Source organism: Protopterus annectens, chromosome 12.part0, assembly GCF_019279795.1.
Source record: "Protopterus annectens isolate FY-2018-M chromosome 12.part0, PAN1.0, whole genome shotgun sequence".
NCBI lineage: Eukaryota > Metazoa > Chordata > Ceratodontiformes > Protopteridae > Protopterus > Protopterus annectens.
Window position 1 is genome coordinate 373617056 of NC_056746.1, and position 14690 is coordinate 373631745.

Genomic DNA, 14690 nt, shown 5'->3' on the forward strand with positions numbered 1-14690 from the left:
TTAAACCCCTACAACAATTTTATAACCACAGTAATCCAAATAATGGCGTAGAACAAGCAAACAATAAACTAAAGAAAAAAGTCCTACTCAACACCAACGAAGGAGTCTCAGACGCAGTTTCAGATAAATTTAGCACTTTCATTCTTTTAATGAAATAGAACTTCACCAGAATCTAAAACTGTAAGCAAGCAATCAGTTTAAAATAGTGCTTTAAAATCAGGTGACCAAAACACAACCAATCATGGTTGAAAATCCACAATAAAGTGTCAATTTAAAAGTACACTGTTAAAACATAAAAGAAACAATTATGGCTAATGCATTACATAGATTGGACTTCTAATTACTACATCCAATTCAGCTACTAGCATTTCAGTGGTAATAGAAAACACTTAAGGTTTATAGAATCATTCAACCCTGGGTATTTGTTGGATCTTAGTTCTTAGTAATTGAATTGTGATTGGTTGCTCTATGGTCACATGACTTTAAAGCACTATTTTTAAACTGATTTTTTATCAGATTCTGATGAAGTTCTATTGCATTAATTTTATTAAAAGAATGAAAACACTCAATTTATCTAAAACTGTGTCTGAGGCTCCTTCGTGCTGGTGCTGAGCAGGACTTTCTTCTTTAATTTCATCACCATGCTACATATCACTGTGTCATAAAACAGACCAATCTTCCTCTTTCTTCATATCTATTTAGTCTCCACCCCTTGCAAATTGTGATAATCTGTTTTCCTACAGTGCACTCACTATATAGAGATTCACTCTATCCCCCTCATAACCTGCTTGATAATTCAAATAAAATTAGTAACTACAGCAGCAATTACAAGAAAATGAAATTTTAGTATCTCCTCACTAACAGTGACTTTATTTATTTAACACTTGTTGAAGCTAAATTGTAAGAAAAATTGCTACACTTACTGTGTGTGTGTGTGTGTGTGTCTGTGTGTGTGTGTGTGTGTGTGTGTGTGTGTGTGTGTGTGTGTGTGTGTGTGTGTGTGTGTGTGTGTGTGTGTCTGCATGTCTATTATACTTCTGTATGTATGTGTGCATGTGTGTGTTTTGTGTGCCTTTGAGAGAAAAAGAGAGTGAAAGACAGAGAGAGAGGGGGAAAGAGAGAGAGTGTGCATACCTCTAAATTTCTTTGCTCAAGTATTCTGGATAAAGCCAACAATAATTGGGGGGAGGGTGACAAAGCATTATCTTTTAAATATAACCCTAATTCACTTAAAAAGTTAATGCAGCAAGAGGGTTTCCATCAAAATGCATTTTCTGAACAATAAGAAGTACAAAACTGTAATGTCTGGTTTTATTGACCATTTGTAATCTTTAGTGCTTTATCAGAAAATCAAACATTTTTTGTTGGTGAGAACAAAAATATGAGGCAAAATCAGGGAATTTGGCAAAATCAAGGACAGTTGAGAGGTGTGTGTATGTGTGTGTGTGGGTGGGGGTTTTGTAATACCCTATACTGTACGTATTTTTTTCATTTACTTAATTACATTGAGACATCCAATGTGTACACAGTCAAGAAAGTGACTATATTTGCTGGGCACATTTGTCTGTGAGTGCTGTGTGCATTTCAGTATATACATGCATGGATCTTTCAGCCTGCACCTCTACACTTATATATGTCTTAATGTATGTGTCTGTGTGCAAGGATATTAATTATTTGCATAATGCATATTTTAGATATAAACTACATCCCCCAACAACAGTTACATATTCTACAGCAACTATGAAACATTAACTGGTATTTTATATCAAGAACATAAAAAATGTATATACTACTAATAGGACAAATACAGAAATAAATTAACAGATAATCCCATTTCTAAATGCAATAATGGTCTGCAGAAAAGTCATTACAAGGAAATAATGGATGTTTCAGGGACGTGGCCACAACAGTATCTCAGTGCAATCTATTATTGCCCAATAATGTCAGCCATTTTGGGCATTATTGCTTGCATATTTTAGCAGGCATTGTATCCTAACAATCCATTTGTGGTTTAAACTTTGCTGGGAAGATGATTTGCCTGCAGTGATTTATTTCACAGCTCTGGAAATGAATCAAGTTACTATTTGAAGTTTTAAGAAGTCTTTGTGGCTTGAAAATCTATCTGTGGTCCAAATGTTGCTGAGGGTAGGCTTGCAATGGTCCTTTTGTAACTCAGAGTATCATGTGACTGACTGTTTTAATGCTCTGAGTAGTCTTTATAGCTTGATAATCTGTCTGTGGTTCTGATGTTGTTGGAGGGTAGGCTTACAGAAATCTTTCTCAATTCAGCACATGAAGTAAACTAATGTTTTCAGTCCTGTGGCTTTTCCATATGTGCTACAAATAGTAACATGGAAAGGGGTGGGATGGGCTGTGGTGATATTTTCACAACTCAAAGTATGAAGTTATTGTTTTAATGTCTTAGGCAACCTTTGCGACTTGAAAATCCATCTGTGGTTTAGATGTCACTGAGTTACTATGCCTATAGTTATCTCTTCACCTAGAGAGAGATACCACAATGTAATCTTGTGTCAGAACACATTTTTTGATATTATTTATAATCAGCTTTGAGGTCACAATAGCTAAGAGAGACATTCCCTCTGCAATGACTTATACTTAATCACTGCATATTTCATTGAAGTGTACATTTTGTTCAGTAGCTATCAATCAAATACTCCTACTGCTTTACTGATGTAAGTATAGTGGCATTGCTGGGGATATGAAATATTGGAAGTTTACTTTATTCAGAATTATGGCAATTCAGTTTAAAGTTACCACTTCATATAATTGCCAGTTGCACACTGCTAGATGGAATGTGTAGAATGACTCATGGAGTAGGAGTAAGGAAATGGCAAACAGAATTAAGCAGTCTTGTCCTTTGTATATTACCCCAGTTTCCCAAAGTTGTTACAGAAAAATAACAACTAAGCAATAGAATTTAGGTTGCCTTTGTGCAATTATAAGTTAACAAAGCTAGACATAAATACATAAATAAATACATATATACATAAATAAGCTGTTGCTATTCCTTTATATAGTGAGCAGACTATTTTTACTAAGATAGAATTTGAGCAATTGTCAGAATTACTCATGGTATTACAGAATCATTGTGTTTTCTTGACTGTGTGTGTGTGGTGGTGGTGGTGGTGGGGGGGGGGGGGTGAGGCCCTGCACTTTTTCAACTTACTGTCAAGTCTCTAAAGTTTGAAGAGCTGGGTGTGTGGTAAAATACAACATATTATAACGGCTGTATAACATTTTTGTCCCATAAATAGTGTAAATGGAAAATTTTAAGCTGTAACCAAGTGACTGTTATGACAACACTAAATGAGTGGGGTTATCAAAGAACTTTTTATAAGTATAAAGTCCACAGTTTAACCATAGTGTGAGCTTTCTTCCTAGTTCTTACTAAATGTGTTATGTTTTAATCATCTGTTCCATAATGTGCACGATAGTGTAATAGTCATATTATTGAACAGTGGAAGGTGACAGAAAGTGCACATGTGTTCACAGCCTACAGAAATAAACTCTTTGTGTCATGCAGACTATTTGCACGTGATCTGCTTGCAATCGGTGCATAGACTGGTAATGTGGACTGCAGTGATCATTGCACCCTGTTGCATTAAATATGATCGACAAATGTGAATGAACATTTTGCAGATCAAGCCTGAGGAAGCATGTACAATATAGCAATGGTGCACTTTGGTTTTGCTCTCAGTTTGTGAATTAATGCTATGCCTAAATTCAGAAGTCTAATAACAGAGTAACTGGAAAGGCACCTTGTAGTTCTGTAAATACAGTGGTATACTTACAAACAGCATTTCATTTCTGCATATGCTATGATGTTGTTGTGTAGCATTTTTCCAGAAGAAGATGGGATATGAGACAAAAGTGTTGTCTAATTACTATTGCACTTTGCAATCATAACTGAGAATTCAACCAATTCAACCATAGGCAAAACCAGATAATGACTTTGTGACTTTTGTAGACAGTCTAGAAGTAAGTGTCAGACCATTGTCATCATCATTCACCCCGTTTTCCCCATTTTCTACATGGGATGAGGGTTACACGTACGCTGTTGCCATCCCTCTCTCTCTCTCTCCCTATTTAATGCCACTCTCCTACCTTCTTAGACAGTCTTGGCTGACTATCACAAGTCTTCTCTCATGCTATCCATCCATTTCTTTGCTGGATGCTCTTGTTTCCTCTTGCTTTCTTCCTGTCTCTCCCAAATCTTCCTCAGCTGATCATCTTCTGCTTTCCTGCACATGTGCCTGTACCACTGTAATCTGTTCTCCTTCACCATCTCTGTAATTGAAGCTACTCTGGCTTCCGCAATGATATCCTCACTACTTTGTGTATCCTATAATGTGGATCCTACCACCATCCCAGTCAGTTCATCTCCATCACCTCTACCTTTCTCAACTGCTCTGCCTTCACTGCTCAGGTTTCTGCACCATACAGTAGTACTAGTTGCACCAGTGTTTTGTACACCTTACTTTTCAGCTTTTTTGGCATTCTTCTGTCACAAACTACCCCTCACACTCTGTGCCAGTTGGCTGCAGCTCCCCTGATTCTAGCTATGGCCTCCTCAGCCCTTCTTCCCTTATCCTTACCCATCCCTCCTAAATACTTGAACCTGTTAATCTGTTCAACTATTTTTCCCCATTTATCTTAAATTTCAGCTTCTTCTGATTTCATCCATCTGCTGCCATGATGAGTGACTTGTCTGTACTTAGCTTCATTCTGCATGACTCCACTTTTGAATTCCTTTCCCCTATCATTTGCTGTAGTTCTTGTTCAGAGCCTGCCTGTAATGCCACATTGTCTGCATTCAGCAACTTTATTGATCTCTCCCCTCTGAATTGTTTGCTAATGTAGTCCAACGCAAGTATGAACAGCAGTGGGCTCAGAGCTGAACCTTGATGCATAATCATTTCCACTAGGAACACCTCTTTGATTCCGAACACTGTTCATATTTGTGTCATTTTGTCTATATTATTATTATGGTTTACTATGAAAATGCCGAATGCAATAAGGTCTAATGGTCATTTGGTTGAAATATAATGTCGAAACGTCAAAACACTGAAAGTGAAAAATGTCGAAAATCATTTAATTGACAAAACAATTAGCCCATCTCCACTATTTTGCAGGGGGGTTATGCCCCCCTGCACCCCCCATGCAGGGGGCTGTGCCCCCCCGCACCCCCCTACTTGTATATACCAACTCTGAGATCGCACTACAGTTGGGAAATGGGCAATTCAACATTATGAGTTTTGACTAAAACAGTTTCAACTTTTTAATTCCTGCAGATAGTGATTTCAACCAATTCATGTTCGACCATTTAACGTTAGACATTTTCATAGTAAACCTATAATTATATGTGTATATATTATTATGTATATAGCCTGCACTAATTCTACTAATGTTTCTTGGACTTTAAACCATTTCAGGAGTGTGCCACATGCTTTCTCCAAATCTAGGAATGGACAGTGAGATTCCTTCCTCATTTAGCTTTTTCCTCTCTCTCTCTCTCACTGTAAACACTGGGTCAGCTGTGCTGCATTCTGATCTGAATTCAAATTGCTCATCTCACTTCTTCATTTCTACTGCTTTGCAAATTTGTTTATCAATCACCATCTCCAGCATTTTCATGCAGTGTGACAGGAATTTGATGCCTCTATTCTGCTCACAGCTTTGAATATCCCCTTTGTACAATGGCACTAGAATGTTTATACTCCGTCATCTGGGATACACCTTTCTCCCAACATCATGATCATATCTGCTGTGATTTGCTGCTTTCCCTGACTTCCTTTTCTGTAGTGCTGTTCTTACTTCTTCTACGTGGGCTCTTCTTCCTTTTTTATCATAGGCTGAGTCTGCAACAGTACAGCTTCTGTGGTGTTTTCCTCATTCAGAAGCTGCTGGAAGCACTCCCTCTATCTAGTTTTGATGTCCAGTGGACTGTTACTCAGGTTGTTGCGGGCATTTCTTATGAATGGTGTCCAATGACTATATTCTTCATGTTATTGACTTTGTCTTGTAACTTGATAGAATTTCTTTGTCCACTTCTTTGTGCCGTTTGCAGAGTCACTTTCCAGAAGTTGGTAGACTGTGGCTGATGCCTTATGCTATTACATCTGCTCTCTTAATATTTTTGTTAGCCAGACAGTATTCCTTCTTAATCTGGTCTATATTTTCTGTCTCCCGCTTTTTCCTGCACTTTTTTGTTTTCTTTTGATAACTTCCTGGACTTCTGCTTTCCACCACCAGCCATCCTTCTGCACCTTATTTACATACTTGGCGTGGCTGTATATCTGTTCTATTTTCTTCACACATGCTGTTTCAGATGCTGCCCTTTTTCCTCTTTAACTCCACATATTTTCTCTTCTTCCTGAGGTGCTAGAGCGCTGAGTACTTCCTTGAACTCTTGTGCTTTCACTCCAGTCAACATCCAAGTCTAGAACTAAATGCTGTAGTCCATATAATTGTGACGTCTACAGAAACAGTGCACCAGTACAAATGTAACACTTGAGCTTGGTTATAATATTTAAGAATTTCAAGGTAAATATTTTAAACATGGAGTGCTAACCATTATATTTATTAGCTGTTCCAAACTCCATGCTACTTCTCAGAGTGTCTGTAGGAAAAGGCCAAGTGACATGTGATATTGAAGGTACGAGAGGTTGTCATCTACTGAATGATGATGTCATACCAAATGATTATGTGGCAACCAGACTTCCCCTTTGAGTCAATATTCAGCTTAAAGAGTAGCCTTAAGATGGTCTTTCTGGTATCAAACCCCTGTCACACTGCATGACTTAAGGGGTTCACTGGTAATAATCAGCTGAGAAATAGATTATGCACTTTTTTTTGCCAGTGTAACTTAATGGAGCTTTCAGAAAGCAGTATGCAAAATTTAAAGGAAACATTAAGAGCACATATATTCATCTACTGTTAACTTTTAATTTCTCAGTTAAAAAACATTCTTTGATATTCTTGACTGTATTTGGTGATTTTGTACTCCCTTTGTGACAATACTGTGTGAACTTTATTGCATTCAAAATAATTTTGCTTTGTTATTTTAGTATGTTTTGCTTTATCTTTTGAGTCCTGCAGCATGAGAATATACTGAATATTATGCATGACTAAAGTTCATCCTTTGTGGTTTCTCCAGTGCCACTTTCTGCATCAGCTCCCCTTTCTGTTTTGTTTGCAGCATCTTCAGGTTCCTAGAAAAAGATAAAAATTCATTTAATGGCTGTTATTATCTGTTAAGGTTATGACAAGAGGCACTGTTGTCTTAAGAATGCTATGGAATGATGACAGAAATATACTTTTGCATAATGACTCCCTCCTCCCTCTCCCTCAAAAAACACTGCTTCATGGGGAGAAAGAAACACAGATATTGAAATGTGGACATTATTTCAGTTTTTTAATGCTTTTCACTTTAGAACTGAATAAAATGTACCTGTACACAGCTCTGTATGTAAAGCCTACAGGATGGAATACAAGGCAAATGGTACTAGGCCATACATCCTGGTTCATGTGCTGTCACAATGTATATTTATAGTTAACCCAGTCAACTTCTTTGGCATTGTAAAGAATGAAAAGAAACACCAGCATATGAGGTAAAACAACAACTTTAATGACATGGAAAATGGCAGCACAGTAAGAAGGATGCTAACAGCTGCATCTCTCATCTCAAACTCAGTAACAAATGGCAAGGCAGACGTTAAGCATTATGGGATGTTTGGCTTCTTAAAGTGACAATTCTGTATTACATATCTACAGTTTAAAAAAGTATAGATCTATACACATTCTTAAGTATCACATGTACTGTTTAACTTTGCAAAAAGAAGATGTTCCTTTGAGATGAACAATGAGTCAAATCAGAGGGGGGCATCTAATATTGCATCTTCAGTAAACATGCTTGCACTAATGTCTAATCTGCAAATGTGTCCAATAGACAAGTAATGTGTAATCTCAATCACAGAACTACTAAATGAAGATAGTAAGTTGATGCCTTTGTTTACAACGTAATTTTAAATAATGAATCCAGTTTTCTCCTTGCCCAATTAAAAGGTTGAGTGTAATCAGTCTTGGAAGACACAAACATCAGTTGTACAGCATCTCTGAGCCATGCTGCAAGACTGAGGGCAGACTTAGCAGACACCTGGAAGATATTTTTATTCAGAAAGCAAACAGCTTGCCTGCAACTTTTCTTATATATCCATTTGTATGTTACATATATATCCTTTGATTCCCAAAGTAAAAAAACTTTGGAAACTTAATAGATGTTCTACTTCTTGCAGAGATGAAGTTTGTTAAAACACTTGGATATTTCTGCAGATGATAAACTGAAATTTGATGAACACCTTTCAGTCATGCTTAGTATGCACTATAATATTCTGGGTAATATTATAGCAATAACCCACGCCTTGGTGTAGGTAATGCTGGATTTACCCACAGTTGGTGTGGTTTGATCATGAGGGCGAAGCCCGAGTGGCCAAACAAAGCCAACCGTGGGTAAATCCAGCATTACCCACACCCAGACGTGGGTTATTGCTATTATACAATGACATTATTTAAGAAAAAAAAAATTACTTTTCTTAAATAATGGCATTGTATAATGCCGCCTTGCTGCCCTTCTGCAGCTGTCTGGTATTCTGCGGCAGTTTTGATGTACTGCGCATGCATATACTTATGCAGTACATTAGAGCTGTGGGTAAAAGCAACTGAGAAAGCAATATCTCTGTTGCTTTTTACAACCTGTCTCGCTATGTTAAATGAGTTTAACATAGCGAGACAGCTTTAAAAAAAGCAACGGAGAATCTCCGTTGCTTTTTTTAAAGCTGTCTCGCTAGGTTAAACCCATATAACATAGCGAGACAGTTTTGAAAAAAGCAACGGAGAAAGCAAGATCTCTGTTGCTTTTTAAAGTGTCTTGCTATGTTAAATGGATTTAACATAGCAAGACAGCTTTAAAAAAAGCAACGGAGATGCTCCACTGCTTTTTTAAAAAGCTGTCTCACTATGTTAAACTCGCTTAACATAGCGAGACAGGTTGTAAAAAGCAACTGAGATCTTGCGTTCTCCGTTGCTGTAAAAAAAAAAAAAAAGAGTTATACTAATGGAAAAAGTCCGGGCGACCGGACCTTTTTCCATTACTATAACTCTGATTTACAACGTTTTGGAATATTAATGGGGGTTCGTTGTATAATAGGCATTGTTTTACTAGTCTGGCAGTTGTATTAGTATGCACTACAATATTCCGAGTAATATTAGGCATTGTTTACTAGTCAGCCAGTTGTAGTCTTCCTTCCTATATGCATATGTCTTAACACTGGTAGTTGTGTATCAAGGTTTATTTTGTTCATACAGCTCTCTGCAAATTAAGAGTCTGGAGAGAATTCATTTTTTTTACTAACCTGCTGGTAGGTTATATGGATCTTTACTGTAAAACTAGGATAAGGAAAGTAATTTTTTTTCCTGTTGGTTATAAGTTAATAAGAGGAGATTTAATTCTGCTGTTTATGTGTAAAATTTATGAGCCTCCTTCTGCTACTTTAGGTATTATTTTTAAACATTGTCCTTTAACAGGAAATTATTGCCTTTTGATTGATCTACCAAACCAAGAAATTAACATTCATCTAATTATTACTGTTTTAGGGCAGGGTGTTTGTAGAATAATTTGTTGATTTATATCAGACCATTAGTGAGTATAGCTGCTTTTAAAATGTAACAAAGATGGTTTGGTTCTACAGTATATGAACCAGTGCTTAAATATGGTAAACTCTAAACTACCCCTTGTTTTTTTTTCAGTTGTTTTTATAATACGTTGAACTTTGAACTGTAGAATCTACTCCTAGAATTATATTTTTGAGTTCAAAGATTGACTTATTTTTTTTTTTCTTTTTACAATGATTACTAGAAGATGAAACAATCAGAATAAAAGACAGTGCAAACATAAGTAGGTTTCTGTTACCACCATGGTATGCTGTAATTCCTCTGCTTTATTATTTTAGTTGTCTTTTTGAACTTTTCACCATAAGACAGAAGCTAGCTGTACTTTGTGGCACTTATAAACAATATAAACATTGAGAATAAAAATCCTTATGAGCTACTTTTCTTAAGTAAGAACTCTTGTTAGCAGTCTTTTGTGGTAAAGTCAGTACAAAAATGCACAGATTTGAAGTTTCACAGAAAACACTGCGTCATATTTAACAACCTCATGAAAAACTGGTTGACATAAATACCTCCTAAAAATGAAGACTAAAGCTGTCTGAAGAATCAACCACAATGCAATAACTGGCTAATGATGTCAAATGACAAGAGAGACTGGTTTTGAGTACCAGCATAATATCAATAGGTGGCTTGCACAAGTTAGTGTCAGTGCATTCTTTCTTGAGGTACTTATGTTGGCATGTGCACAAAGGATACTGCTAAGAAAAAATGGTCAGGCCTGACGATGTGAATAATAAAAAAGTTCATGTACAGTGAATTACTGTAAACAATACTGACTCAAAGTCCAATTGTGGATGATCCACAGCCAATGATTTACTACCCTATTAAAAGCAATGGGCATCAGAAGAGGGGAGCATAATTTATAATTTCTTATTGCAAGCCATTCCCAGGCAAAACTATAGAAGCAGGAAATGGCATCTAATCCACAGGTAGAAAACAAGTGTAACCCAGGAACTGGTGGGTATGATGTCTTTTCTAAAAAGTTAATCCACTGCCTTTATATGAGAAAGACAACTCAATGGCAAACAGACTCCACAACCACTTCCATCAAACTAAGACACTTCCCTATATCACCATCCGAACTCTCCTCCTCCCAACCTCTTTTATACTCTTATAACAAACCAGCTTATAAAACTAAACCCTACTCCTCCCAAAAAATAACCAGAAAACTATACAAACTTAATAGACTCCACCTCCACCTACTCCAAATTCTCATCTGTTGTGGAGATATGCACCCTAATCCAGGTCCCAACTCATCAAGCATAACTAATTTAAATCAGACAGATGCTCTATTCAAAACGCCTGCCTCTTCTCTCCTCCTCTTAAACATAAATGCGAGAAGTATACTCAACAAAATTCAAGACATACATGCCCTACTAGCCTTATACAAACCAGAGATAGTGGAGTTAACATTAACTTGGCTTAAGCAAGAACACCACAGTAATGAGATCACTCCACCTGGGTATAATATTATACGTAATGATAGAATAGGGAAAAAAGGTGGAGGTGTAGCCATAGTCTTCCAAAATAATTTCACCATGGAACAATTTGAATGCAACACCCATGAAACAAAAGATATAGAAGTAATATTTGCTAAACTAAAACTAAATTCCAGAAAAGATATAATTATTGCAGGCGGCTACAATCCACCAGGCAATAACATTGCTACACTGGAAAACATGCTATTCTGGATGTCTGCCTCCCTCCCACAGGACACCATACTACTAGGAGACTTTAATATAGACTGGGCTGAATGCTCTAGTTACAATCTCTCCTCCCATATCAACCTACATGGCTTTACTCAAATTATTTCTGACCCCACAAGAATTGATAAGACATCCCAATGACAGTCCATCTTAGACTGGATATTGCTATCAAACCCCAATCTCATACAACATGCAGGCTGTCTTCCAGAAAGTCTAAGTGACCAACCACCAAGTAATCTACCTTATTAGGAATAGATCCCACCATACCGCTCCCCCCTACTCTAAAGACAATACGGAACAAAAAGAACTTCATAGCTAATAGCCTACTTAATGCACTAAAATTCATTAACTGGACTCCCCTTACTCACCTACCTCTAGACGAAGCTGTGCAATATTTTAACACAGCCTTCCTTAAATCCCTAAATGAACATGCACCACCCAGAAGCATTAGAGTCAAAACTAATTATGCCTCTTCGCTAACAAAAGAGACAAAAACTATAATGAAAACTAGGGATAAAGCCTGGGCACAATTTCATAAACACAAAACCTCTTCCTCGAAACAACACTACCTAGAACTCTGCAACAAAGCCAAAAAAACACATTAAGTTAGACAAAGCCAATTACTATAAAACCAGGTAAGACAAATTTGCTCATAACCCCCAGAAATTCTGGGCCACAATAAATAATTTACTGTACCTTGGAAAATTGACCACCCCTACCCCTGAACTACCAAACAACCACGACAACATCCCAACACATTTCAACAGATACTTTACTGAAACAATCCAAACTCTAGCCAACACCCAAAATAGTACAACCCTATAATAAATCCCACCCACACCCACATCATAGAACAAAACAACTCCTCTAACTTTTCCCTACACCCGGTGTCCACTAAGACTATTACTAAACTCCTGAAAAAAATTAAACCAACCACACTAGCTGCAGACAAACTCCCTGCTGACTTCCTTAAGATAACAGCTGATGTCATAGGCTATCCTATATCCATCCTCATAAATAGGTCCATAACTGAATCCACTGTACCCACCTTGTGGAAAGTGTCACATATAATTCCACTCCACAAGGGAGGCAAATCCCGAGAGCTTACCAACAACCAGCCAATAGCTATTCTATAGCTATTCTATCACCTTTATCAAAAATATTGGAGAAAATAGTTCACTCTCAACTAATGCAATACTTCCTAACAAATAACCTACTATCTCATTTTCCACACGGCTTTAAACCCTCCCATAGCACCACCACAGCACTTCTGTCCTTTACCAACTTAGTCAATCACTGTAGAAACAAGGGACTATTCGTATCTGCCATATTTTTAGACTTATCTAAAGCCTTCAATATGGTAAACCATAGCAGGCTCCTTAAAACACTAGCTACCCTTAACATACACTCTTCCACTATATCATGGTTTAGCAACTATCTATCAGGTTGGCAACAAGCAGTGCTATGGCAAAACCATTGTCCTCCCTTTCACCAGTATCCATGGGTGTCCCTCAAGGATCCATTCTTGGTCATTTACTATTCTCCCTATTCACAAACCAGATAGCTGCATCCTTGATCTCTGCCAAAGTAGTACAATATGCAGACGACACCACCATTATATGTGCTGCCCCAAATATAAATGAACTACAAACTATAACTCAAAAAAACTTCACCTTAGTAGAAGCATGGTTCACCAGCATAAAACTTCTTCTTAATCCCCAAAAAAACAACCTAATCATATTTGGCCCTGGTAGACCACCTCAGAAAAGCAATGATCTCACTATAATCTCCAAAGATAACATCACAATCACTCCAACAACACACACAAAACTGCTAGGGGAAATTATCGACAACAACCTCAGATTTGACTTTCACATAGCCCAAACAATCAAGAAAGTAAACAAAAAACTGGGTCTCCTTTATAGAAGCAAACATTTCATGACCAAGGAGACAAAATCCACAATTGCAAGGACCCATCTCTTATCCATCCTACTGTATGCTGCCCCTATAATAACAAATCTTCCCCACTCCAAACTCAACAAAATGGAATCTTGTTACAACAAGATTGCCAAGTTCGCTACTGAGGCCTCTCATAGATCTCATCATTGTCTTGCCCTAAAGCAACTCAACTGGCTTGAGCTGCCCCAACAGCTGATACTTCATCAACTCTATATAGCACACAAACTGTACTACCTGCCCAACAAAATCCTATCACTACAGCAACTAATTCAGCCCTACACAACCACCAGAACCTTAAGATCCAGTAGCCAAAACATTTTAAATGTAATCAAACATAAAAATGATGCAGGTAAGTCTCTCTTTGCCTGCACCATAGCCAAAGTTTGGAATCAACTCCCAAATCACATCACTGCTACAACCTCTCCCCTCTAATTTAAACAACTCCTCAAAAGCCACTATTCAAACAACAAGCTCTGCTCCTGTGTCTCACCAGGTTAAACCAAACCAATGCACTGTTGCAGGAATGCATGAATTCATCTGCTAATAATCATCTATTACTTCCTCTAGTTAACAGGTAAGACCTGTCTACCCCAAGCACACGGACCTTTCTGAGTGAACTCCTACTAAAACATCTTGTTCCTTTTCTCTCAGATACCTTACTACTTCTAATCTGACAAAGTACTGGAGATACACCGTACTACCACCACTGCTACAAAAACGTTTGCACTGTTTTTCCCAAATACTGTACTACTCTCAATCTGTCAATGTACTGCATGTATACCTACTACCAGAAATGTAAAATTCTGCCAACTACATGCTGAAATGACTCTGTAATATACTTGTATATAGTCCTGATAACAAGATGTTAATATCTGACATTGTACTGCTTATAAACCTACTCCCAAAAATGTAAAACTCTGACTACCCCATGCTGAAATGAGTCTATAATATACTTGTATATAGCACTGATAACAAAATGTTAATATTTGACTAGTGCATGCTGGAATGTATTCATAGATGTAATGAAATCCTAACATGTACTTTACTGTATCTGGAGCTTTTCTCCCCGAGTTTGCGCTGAAAAAGGACCTGTGTCCAGATGGACTTTCCCGGTTAACAAAAGTAGAATAAAAATAAATAAATAAGTAAAATAAATACTGTATTGGAGTCCACATAGTCTTAAATACAAGCTCACTATTGTGTCTCAGATGCAACTCAAATGAGGCTTTTTTATATCTAAAGTCAAACAGCAGAGCAGCTGATAGTAGAATGTTAGTA

At 37.3% G+C, this 14690-nt stretch overlaps 1 protein-coding gene across 1 annotated transcript in view; it reads right to left on the reverse strand.

Annotated features, from left to right (window-relative positions):
* Positions 1-6957: 6957 nt before the first annotated feature.
* LOC122816166 (protein disulfide-isomerase A2-like) overlaps positions 6958-14690 on the reverse strand; it is a 209249-nt gene continuing 201516 nt past the window's right edge. Inside the window, exon 11 of the mRNA XM_044088919.1 lies at positions 6958-7232. Within this exon, the coding sequence (XP_043944854.1) occupies positions 7149-7232 (84 nt within the window). The 3' untranslated portion in view covers positions 6958-7148. The remainder of the gene's footprint in view (positions 7233-14690) is intronic.